Raw genomic sequence first — 11,775 nt, 5'->3', positions numbered from 1 at the left:
GTTCGTCTTTCCTAATAGCATAATCAATATCCATCCACCCTAAATGGAGGAGAATTTTCTCTTTCCATATCTTATAGTTATCACCGTTAAGTTCGGGAATATCACATCGAATATAAGAGAAATTAACAGTTTGAGAAACTACATAAAATCAAATATGTTTATGTCAAAATTTGAAGCTTAATAGACTAAATTACATGTTTTACCAAGTGGAACATGTCAAAAAAATATGAATATCATGACATAAAATTTGCCTATGGGCTAAATTCTTAATTCAAATAGATTGATATGGTCTTTATGATAAAACTATCAAATTATATTCGAATTCATAATCCCCGTGGGTAAATTATGAAAATAATATGATATTTTATCCTGATTAATTATATTAAATATAATAAAAGAACTTGTGGAATAATAATTATTATATAAAATATAATCAATCATAATATGTTGTCTAATTACTTATGTGATCCTTATTTTAACTTTATATATAATTTTAATTAATTAAGGATGTTGTGACTAATTCTTAATTAATTAAGATTATATGGATCACTAGACATTTTAAACATAAAAATATTTGCTCATAAGCATAATTTTATATAACTAAATATGCACACATAATATGTGCATTTTATCGATTAAAATGTTGAAAATGATATTTCCTCATGATTTTCAATAAAATATATCAAGAAGTTTCCAAGAAGAAACCAAGATCAAATTATTTTCATGACAAAAAAAAAAAGAAAACTATTTCATATCAAGGAAGAGGTCAAAAGGCCGATACTAAATGTAAGAAATCATCGAAACCAACTTGTGTTTCTAAATCATTATAATAGAAACACAATAAAAACTGATGCGGAAACAAAATAGCGTACCTCCAGCCATTGTTGTCAAGAATTTCTGCAAAGATTTCTTCTTGAACTTTGACACTTCTCAGCTCAGAACTCTCGCTTTAGATGATGTAGGAAAGTCTTTTTACTTCAAAGAGATGATTGAGCCCAGGGATCAAAATCCTCGTTTATATAGATGTTCTCCCATCAAGAACATTTATCATCACCAATTCATAACGTTCAAGAATAAATTGGAAAACATAGAGAGAGACTTCGGATGCATTTATAGGGCACGTAGTTGAAAATCGAGATTTTTGTTAGAACCTTGTCCGGTATCAGGATTGATAATCAAATATTTCTTGCCTCAAAAAATAAGAAGAAAAAAATAGAAGAAAAGAAGATATTGTAGTTCCTGATGAATTAATTGCATCCAAAATTGTTGTAGTGACAAATCCATGGCCACCGTCGTCTACTCTCAAACAATTTTGTCTATGAAGCTATGGCGTACGAAATATTCATCACACCATGAGTTCCTCAAGCATGAAGTGTCTCTCTCTCTATTTGTTCGGCTTCATTACTGCCGCGTTGATTTCTTGATCACATGACGATTAGGTTTAATTATGATCCACCAACTCATTGTGTATCCAAACACTCTTTGTCTGTCGCCGAAACCAAGCCAACAGTTGGTGACCCCAAACACTCTTTGTCTGGTCGCTGAAACCAAGCCAACAGTTGCATGCTCACCGAAAAGCAAACCATAGTTAGCAGCTCTAGTAGCAGCAGTAGCTGGTATCATAGTGTTACTTATTCCTTGATGCCAGGTGAGAGGTGCCTATCACCTATTAAAATTCTAGATTTCTGTGCTATGACGGTGTGTTTAGTACTGGTTGACTAAACTACTTGCTTATACTGGTTTTGGTTTTGGTTTTTGTGTTAGTCGACCACATGAAACTTTTTGAGCTTTAAAGTATTAATGGGATCGAAACTACTGTGTCATTCGAATCATACAGATATTACATTAGTCCAATAACTTATCAGTATGGGGATGGAACTCCAGGACAATGTTTGGGGTTGGATGATTATCTAATCCTATAGTCTGAGCACTCAATATAGGAATTTTGCGTGTGGCAAGGTAGCATTGGACCCTTTCTCAAATGATAGTTCGGAATGAGCAAATCATATCTTAGTTACTAAATAAAGTGTTTTGTTGAGTTGTGCTTGGTGTGATCCAAAGTTGTGCTTCAGTGAAATGGTAACAAAAGTTTGTCATACATTCACTTATTCATTAATCCTTTATTTTGGGGGCTGTTAGAAGTCCACATGAGATAATGTCAGGGAGGTTAACACTTTACAAGTAGGTGTCATAAGTATCTAGATTAGGTAAGATAAATTGAGTCCACAACATAAGATAATATTAGAATAATAAAAATAAGATCATTTAAATTTTGTGTTATTGGTAAAGCTACAACCATACAAGAAAGTGAAAAAAGGAAATATTAAGAAATGATAAATTATTAGAATTAACTCTCACTCACCTGATTACAAACAAGAAAGACATTGTAGGATACACAAGTCTTTATAGGGTTAGTTGATGAAATGCAAGGAGACTTGGACGGCCTTCCGAAGCCATTTGATTTTGGTGAGGTCTGACTCCCAAGGTAGCTTCCATTACTAATTGCCTATGTCTCAATGCCCGATCAACATTACTAATTGTTTTGTGAGATAAGTATATATATTATCTCCTTTAGTTAGATGCCTTTAATATCTTGATCTTTGGACTTAATAAATTTATGTTGACATTTATGAAAACGATATATTTAATTTTATTTATCTTAAAGCAATTGATTTTACTGATCAAAGGTACTCTTTTGTTATATCTTAATTAAAATATTTGATAATAGGTATTTGTGTTAAGATTCTGTGTGCTGAGATGTGCTTTCAAACTCCTGTTTACTGATATTTACTAAGTTAATAAGTCACTGTTTTATTATATTTTGTGCTGAGATGTGCTTTCTACTCTTGTTTTCTTTCTTGTTTACTCCTAAGTTAATAAATTCTTGTATTAACAGTAGTGGAATCATAATCACAGTTTACTATAACTGTGATGTGTAAGCTTCCAACTCCGAAAGAAGGTGTTACACCTGTGTGGGAATACGCTATTGTGTTTGAATATGTTAGTGGCACTTCTCCGTCAAGTAATATTTAGATGCTGTGACTACAAACACTTGCTTCCAACTTGTCTCATATTTTCAAGTGATTATATATATTGGTGTTGAGTCGACATTAGCTCGAGTGATTAGTGCTTAGTGCCTAGTTGGATATGACATATCGGTTTGTCTACATGCCAATCCTCCTTATCAAGCTCAAAGGCTAGCGGTCACCTAATTCAATATTTAAGACGATATCATATTTGGTCATATCTACTGTTTTCTTTTTTCATTGTGCATAATTTTTTTTTTTATTCTTAATAATTTAATCTTTTATATTAATGATCGTCCAATGTAGTAATGATTAAGAAAATTGCATGAAGCCGCTTTCAAATATCGCCATTCTTATTATCTGAAAAAAAAAAATCAAAAGCCAACTAATTATTTGACCCATGGTTAAGAAAGCTTCATACCTAGTGTCTTCTTTCCATATCCACTTAACTTGAATCATTTTTCATAACCTCCTTGCATGATAGGAATGCTTAAGCGTGGATTCAGTGGAATTGTTCTTGTGACACGAATCTTCAAATCATGCACTGACAGTCGGATGATCATATTGAAGATCCAAATTCACAAGCGCTGGAGTCAAACAGGGTTTGACTTGTTCCCCCGTCAAAATGAACCAGCTCATTGTTGTCTCCTTCGTTAAGCCCGACTCCGCAGTCTAACATTCGAGCCCAACCCAGTCACACGGTAACGTGACATAGGATACAATAAATACTTTATATTCTACACTCCGTTATTTCCGATAGCTTATGCGCTTCCGTTCCCTACGCTTCGCCACCATTTCGATATCGCCTGCCCGTCCCAAAACCCTACTCCACCTCCGCCGCTTCCTCTCCTCCTCCATCGCTGCCCGGATTCCTCCTCCGATGGCCGCCTCCGAGGAGTCCCTACGGCAGGCCTTGGCTGAGAAGCAGTCCGCCGTCGACGCTCAGGCCCACGCCGTCCGGGCCCTCAAGGCCCGCCCTGGCGGCGCCGCCCAGGCCGAGATCGACGCCGCCGTCGAGGCTCTCAAGGCCCTCAAGGTCGATGCTGGCGCCGCCGCCAGGCGCCTCCAGGCCGCCCTCTCCAACAACGGCGACGGGGCGGCCGCCAGCAGCAGGGAAGCCTTCCGCCAGGCCGTCGTCAACACCCTCGAGAGGAGGCTGTTCTACATCCCGTCCTTCAAGATCTACCGCGGCGTCGCTGGGCTCTACGATTATGGCCCGCCCGGGTGCGCTGTCAAGTCCAACGTGCTTGCCTTCTGGCGCCAGGTGAGAAGCCACATCCGCTGATCTTTAGCAGCAGAAGGTGTAGAAGATCCCATATTGATCTGATCTGTGGAAGTACATAACCCAATGCTATTCTGACATTCTCTTCCAGATAAGTTTAATTGAGGACTTCCAGCAATAAAGAATTGAGGCAATTTTAGATCTTTACACTCAGATATATGTCACTCTTTTGCTTTTAATTATGCTTTATAGGGTAACAGTTACTATCTCCATCTGTTTGTTTCTTGTCTCAGCATTTTGTTCTAGAGGAGAACATGTTGGAGGTCGATTGTCCCTGTGTCACCCCTGAGGTTGTCCTCAAGGCATCTGGGCACGTGGAGAAGTTCACTGATCTGATGGTTAAAGATGAGAAGACGGGGACGTGCTACCGAGCTGATCACTTGCTCAAGGATTTCTGCAAGGAGAAGCTCGAGAAGGACCTCACTTTATCACCTGAGAAAGCCGCAGAGCTCAAGCATGTTATCATGGTGTTGGATGACCTATCTGCTGAGGAATTGGGAGCAAAACTGAAGGAGTACGGGATCACAGCCCCTGATACCAAGAACCCTCTCTCTGATCTGTACCCGTTCAATCTTATGTTTCAGACCTCCATTGGCCCATCAGGCCTGAGCCCTGGGTGAGATATAATTGACATATTTTAAATGAATATGTAGATTGTAGATTTCTAGGTTATCAATTAGGATTTTTTAAATTTACCTCTACTTTGCATCGTCTATGGCTATAGGTATATGAGGCCAGAGACAGCACAGGGCATCTTCGTGAATTTTAAAGACCTGTACTACTATAACGGGAATAAACTTCCATTTGCAGCAGCTCAGATTGGTCAGGCATTTAGAAATGAGGTGTGGTTCCCCCCCTTTTACTTTGCCAATGGTCTTGGTTGCTTCTTTTTTTTATTGTTTCACCAGAAGTTCAACATCCGTATTTCATCGTATTTGTTTTTGGTCAAAGTTAAATAAATTGTCCCTATAAGACACATTCAGTATTTTCCCTTAAAGATCAAACCTAGTTCAGAAGGCTCCTCCCAAATTTATGTTTGGTTTCCTTGGAATTGCTAGGTTTGCCTTAGCTCAACCTGATTAGGTTTCATGATTCAGAGACATGGTTTTGTTACAATTTATCTTATGGCCCTAATCTACTCTGATCAAGCTCAATGCTGATTGATTCAATGGTAAAAAGTTACAAACTCCAGTCAGTAATAATTGAGCCTGTTTTTTTTATATTGTGGATAGACAATCTGTCTCAGTAATCACCTGTAGGCATTATCTAAGTGGAAAACTAAGGGGCTTCTGACAGTCAAGGTTTCAAACTTCCAATCTTTAATCATGATTCTCCAGTTGAATAACAAAACATAATTAATGCCATACACAAAGCATTTATTATTGGATATATGGTCTATGATATATGGATCTAGTCAATTATCTTAATTTCTTTAGTATAAGATTGACTTGAAAGCATAAACAAAATTTTATATCTCAACCACCATTCTTTTATCATACATGTTACTTAATATATGATTGTCACATCCCATATTTAAAAAAATAAACCATTAACTTCGTTTACAAAAGATCCTTTTTTGTATTTTTGAATTCGAATTCTTGTATTTACAACGTTAAATATTTTTTACTAAAAAAGAATCATATCTTCTTGGTAGGACCACAGGTGATAAAAAGTGTCCTCCACCTAAGACTAGGGACTATGCTTGATGTATATATAATCTGCTAGACTATCTTTATTGGTGGCTCCACATAGAGATGGACTCGTAGCTCCTTTCATAAGTTGCACTTCTAATGTAGACCACTAGCATAGGCATATATACTACATGATAACAATCACATTAATATCATAAACTTAATTTAAAAGAAATAATAGAAAATAACTAATCATTTTAAATAATCATTTTCAAACGACACATTCATATAAAATTTTTAAGTTAATCAAATCATAAAAACATGAGACATTAATCTTTCAAGAATCCTCTATCAACTAGAACCCTAATTACAATAACTCAATTTACTTAAACGAAACTCAAATAAATTTGGACCTAATGGAACCAACCTCAAATCCTTATAGAATCGATCCGAAATCATCTTAGATTGGTCTAATTTAGAGTTGATTGATTTTATTTTGGTTAAGTAGGTTTGAAGTAGTTAAGTTGGTATGGAATCACCCTAAACCAGCTTAAACCAATCAAATTTGTCTGATTCAGTTAATTAACAAGCTCAAATCAATGAAGGCTGAGGCTATTGGACTATGTCGTATAGTGCTAGCTCAGACGAGCCGACCCACCAGAGTCATGGATGGGTCATGGGCATCGCATATGTTTGTCTCAGGTAACAGTTTGGGTTGAGGGGTTGGATGGAGGGGTGACTGTGTTTAATGCCAGTTGCATAACTGACCGGCCTAGCTTCACAAGTTTGGTTGAGCCTTACCACTGAACTAGCATCGCATATGTTTAATGCCAGTTGCTCACGAGTTAGTTCGTGCTTAGCTATATGAGTTTGGCCATGCTTGACTACATGGGTTGGGTCGTGCCTAGTCACATGAGCTGGATCGTGCTTGGTCATATAAGTTGTGTTGTACTTGGCCACATGGGTTGCGCTATACCTGGCCACATGGGCTGGGTCATGCCTAGTCACATGGATTGATTTGTGCCTGGCTGCATGGGTTGGGTCATGCTTGGCCACATAAGCTGGATCGTACCTGGCCGCATAGACTGGGCTATGCCTAACCATATGGGTTGGACCATATTTGGCCACATGGACTGAGTCATGTTTAACCACATGAGTTATATTATTTCTGGCCACATGAGCTCGGTTTTGCTTGATCATATGTGCTAGGTCGTACTTGACCACATTGGTTGGTTTGGTTAATCAACTTAACTCACGCCAGACCACCTAATTTGACCCCTCTTATTAAATTAGATTTTAATATTTTTAATTATTAGAGAATAACTTAAATTCATGAAATAAATAATTTTGATTTATGGTCTTAAATTTAAAACTAACTAATTAATAAAAATTCACATATAATTCTTGAAACATAGATATATCTAATTAAATGAATCAGAACTACTATGTTGATCAAAAAATAAGAATTTTAACAATTTAAACAATCTTGAAATTCATTTAAGATTATGAGATCATTATAAGTCAAATAATCATTTTAAAATTATAAATCAATTATTATTATTTATTAATCATAAAATTTTGAAATTAAAATATTATTATGTATCATAAAATTCTAATAATCCCAATATCAAAGATTTCAAAATATAAATCAAAGCTGGTTAGACAAAAATAGAGGATCCTACGTCTCCTAATAATTCCAATATCAAAGATTTCAAGATATAAATCAAAGCTGGTTAGACAAGAATAGAGGAATCCTTTTCTCAAATCTCAATTCTCCCGCTTTCAAACTTTGAGGAATGAGAGAGGAGAAACCTCCCTTATATAGAAGAAGATGAACTTTTCCTGAAAGGTAAACAATGCTTTAATTTTTATTTTTATTTTTCTTTCACACATAAAGATAGAATTGTAATATTTATTTCTTATGGTTCGGACACAAAAATAAAATTTAAACTATTTACTTTTTAAAATCCACATCACTCATTAGGAAATAAATCAATTAATAATTTAATTGATTGATGAAATTTCTAATTTGTCCACGTAACTAAGGTAATTAATTTTATTCATTTCCTTAACTATACTACACAAACAAGGAAGTTAATAATGTAAATAAAGCAGTGCATTATTTATGTTAATTAATTTATGTTAAGGGAGAAGAATTATTGGTGATTACAGTGATGATTCACTTTTTTCCAGTTTACTTCTAGAATTGACTATAATTGTTCCTTTTTCATAAGTAGGAATTTCATCTTTGGCTAATTATCATTATTTTGCTCACTGCATGAGGGTTCCTTTCACTGAATAAAATAGTCCATGCCAAATAGTTGGAACTTCCATGTCGATTTTGTTGCATGAGTTTTTTTTTCATTATAATTGAATTGTCAATCTAATTCTATTTGCTTATCTATGGTGACCAGATTTCACCTCGCCAAGGTCTTCTAAGAGTCCGTGAATTCACTCTAGCGGAGATTGAACATTTTGTGGATCCTGATGACAAGTCTCACCCTAAATTTGTTGATGTTGCCAACTTGGAGTTTTTGATGTTCCCTAGGGAGGAGCAATTGGCAGGAAAATCTGCCAAACCAATGATTCTTGGTGAGGCAGTCTTGAAGGTTTGTTTTTTTAGCTATCATTATGAGTTCTTCCCTGTTCTAGATTATATATATATATATATATATATATGTATATATATACACGTATATACATGTATATATACATGTATAAATATATATATGTATACATGTACATATATATATATATGTATGTATATATATATGTATGTATATACATACATAAGTATATACATACATACATGTACATATATGTATTCATACACACACACATATATATATGTATGTACATGCATACATATGTATGTACATACATACATATGTATGTACAAGGTCTGTCATACCGAAGCATATCGCCCGTATCGGGCGGTACATACCGGTCCGACATATATATATATATATATATATATATATATATATATATATATTTGTTCCATCTTTGGATATCTTACATCTGAAGTATCTAATACCATTTACACAGGGAGTTGTCAACAATGAAACACTGGGCTATTTCATAGGGAGAGTCTTCCTCTTTTTGACACGGCTTGGAATTGATAAAGATCGATTGCGCTTCAGGCAGCACTTGCCAAATGAGATGGCTCACTATGCTGCCGACTGTTGGGATGCAGAGATAGAGTGCTCCTATGGCTGGATTGAATGTGTAGGGATTGCTGATAGATCTGCTTATGATTTACGGGCTCATTCAGTAAGTTACGTATATCTCATTTAATCATAATTGCTCTAGCAAGTTCTAATAATAGACTTCCTACGTGCTATATATTTGTCATAACCATTACCTATTTTAAGACAATTCATAAGAGGTATTTAATGGAAAGTAAGAATTTTGATATTGTATTGTCTCAACTGCAATCTCAATGCATGTCTGACTGTACTTGGAAAATACTTATTCAACTATATTGCTTCATTTTGATTATTTGTTCAAGGTTTAGTATCAAACACAAACTTTATGGATGGATATTTAATCCCGAGTTGTTGACAGGAGAAAAGTGGTGTTCCTCTTGTTGCTCATGAGAAGTTCCCAGAACCTAGGGAGGTAGAGGTAAGCTTCTTTGTTTTACTTTGTCTTTATTCCCTTTCTTTTGGAATTTTACGTATGAAAACTTGAGATTTTGCCACCAAGAGAAGTATGGAAATTATAATATTTTTGTAAATATACTTCCTTTAGATGCTGCCACTCAAGCTTTCATAGAAAGTTTGTTTGATTGTTGGTGTTTATATCTCAGAAACTAGTTATTGTCCCATCAAAGAAAGAACTTGGTCTTGCATTTAAGGGCAGCCAAAAGATGGTGGTTGAAGCACTGGAGGTGAGTGCAAAGATTGCTTGCCTCTAACTACCTGTTAATTTCTGTGACAGACATTTATTTTTGCATTTGTTTATGCCACATCTCTCCATGGACAGGCTATGAGTGAAAAGGAAGCACTGGAAATGAAGGCCACTTTGGAATCTAAAGGTGAAATGGATTTCCATGTCTGCACTCTTGGAAAAACTGTTTCCATTATGAAAAAAATGGTGTCAATTAGTATGGACAAGAAGAAGGAGCACCAAAGGGTCTTTACACCATCTGTTATTGAGCCATCTTTTGGCATTGGACGAATAATATACTGTCTGTTTGAGCATTCTTTTTACACAAGACAAAGCAAAGCAGAGGATGAACAGCTGAATGTCTTCAGTTTTCCTCCACTTGTGGCTCCCATCAAGTGCACCGTCTTCCCATTGATCAAGACCCAAAAGTTTGATGATGTGGCCAAAATAATTGCAAAATCACTTACAGCAGCTGGGATTTCTCATATTATTGACATCACAGGTATGCTTATTGGAAAAAATATCAAAATAAAACAAACTAGGTCCACCATATTCAGTTTTGATTAAATTTATCTTCACATGCCATACATCTTGGTCAGCTACTGGTCGAAGAATTTACTGTTCACTCGTTATAATAGATGTGTGTTTGTTTATCTATGCTGGCTAGAATAATCTTCTGATCATATATACATGAAATCGATAACATGACAATCACATAAATGCCACTGTTCTGCATGGTGATTCAAGTAATTTTAGATCATATGGGTGGACATTAAAATCAGTTTCATATATTTGCCGATTGTTGGGATTTTTTCAGGTACCTCCATAGGAAAAAGGTATGCAAGGACAGATGAGATTGGTGTCCCCTTTGCCATTACTGTCGACTCGACGACAAGTGTGACGATACGAGAGAGGGATAGTAAGCAGCAGATCCGTGTAAGCATTGATGAGGTAGCTTCGGTCGTGAAGGAGGTAACAGATGGACAGAGCACCTGGGGCGATGTGATGTGGAGATATCCAACACATTCGGCTGCACATACTGAAGAGGAATGAACCAGTAATTACACTTTCAGTTCATTGTGTTTTTACCAGAGTGATTATTGCTAAACTTGGAATTTCTTATTGCATCAAGTATTGAGATGGCTTGACCGCTGACATTTACAAACATTTACTTTGGACATATGGATTACATAACTTGCTGCCATCATTATTATAAATTGTGGTTGGCTTTCTCGAATATGAAGCTTATCATTAACAACCCAATTTGCAGCATGGTCCAGGTCATTGTGAAAGTGAGGACGTATCTTGGTACAACGGTAAGCCATCAGTATTCATTTACAAACATTTGCTTTGGACTTATGGATCATTATAAATTGTGGTTGGCCTTCTCATATTTCAAACTTATCATATAAATTGTGGTCGGCCTTCCTCATATATCAAAACCTATCATTAACACCCCAATTTTCAGCATGCTCCAGGTCATTGTGAAAGTGAGGATGTATCTTGGTACAGCGGTAAGCCATCAGTATTCATCCTGAAAGGTAAGACTGCATGCGAGATGCTAATCGCATGATAAAAAGGTTCAAGACTTTTGTCTCAGGATGTTTCAATGTCTGCTTGCTTTGCTCTGCTAGCTTGCGGAATATGTTCTGCAGCAGTTTCCAATTTTTGATTCTTGATTCATAGACCACAACATTCATAAGCACAAGGCTGCTGGGAAATCGGCTTGAACTTGTGGAGAAATGGTAGTGTCCCAATCTTAATATCAACACTTCAACACAAATGAGATCTGGTCGTGTTTTATTTCTTTGATTACTGCTGGAACTCGAGGGGAAAAAAATTGTGGTTTTTTGGCTTCTTGTTGCCTTTTCTTCGGCATCGATTTAGTTCTTGATTTGTGTTAATTTACATGTACCGGTTAGAAGAATCCTCCTTGTATTGGTTG

The 11,775-nt window shown here is 36.0% G+C and overlaps 1 protein-coding gene across 1 annotated transcript; it reads left to right on the top strand.

Annotated features, from left to right (window-relative positions):
• The first annotated feature begins 3,769 nt into the window (after positions 1 to 3,769).
• Positions 3,770 to 11,067, top strand: LOC103980470 (glycine--tRNA ligase, mitochondrial 1). Its single transcript, XM_009396908.3, has 9 exons — positions 3,770 to 4,290; positions 4,542 to 4,924; positions 5,033 to 5,150; positions 8,354 to 8,548; positions 8,988 to 9,212; positions 9,507 to 9,566; positions 9,751 to 9,831; positions 9,927 to 10,332; positions 10,648 to 11,067. The coding sequence occupies exons 1-9, from the start codon at positions 3,790 to 3,792 to the stop codon at positions 10,881 to 10,883; spliced, it is 2,205 nt and encodes a 734-aa protein (XP_009395183.3). The 5' UTR covers positions 3,770 to 3,789; the 3' UTR covers positions 10,884 to 11,067.
• Positions 11,068 to 11,775: the final 708 nt, after the last annotated feature.

Source organism: Musa acuminata, chromosome BXJ1-4 (genome assembly GCF_036884655.1).
Source record: "Musa acuminata AAA Group cultivar baxijiao chromosome BXJ1-4, Cavendish_Baxijiao_AAA, whole genome shotgun sequence".
Lineage (NCBI taxonomy): Eukaryota > Viridiplantae > Streptophyta > Magnoliopsida > Zingiberales > Musaceae > Musa > Musa acuminata.
This window is presented reverse-complemented; position numbering and strand designations above follow the sequence as displayed.

Bases quoted from the DNA above. Each gene is read 5' to 3' on its own strand.
- LOC103980470 (XM_009396908.3), top strand. From the start codon at position 3,790: ATGCGCTTCCGTTCCCTACGCTTCGCCACCATTTCGATATCGCCTGCC. The intron at 9,213-9,506 runs GTAAGTTACGTA...AGTTGTTGACAG, and splicing joins ATGATTTACGGGCTCATTCA to GAGAAAAGTGGTGTTCCTCT. The intron at 9,832-9,926 runs GTGAGTGCAAAG...CTCCATGGACAG, and splicing joins TGGTGGTTGAAGCACTGGAG to GCTATGAGTGAAAAGGAAGC.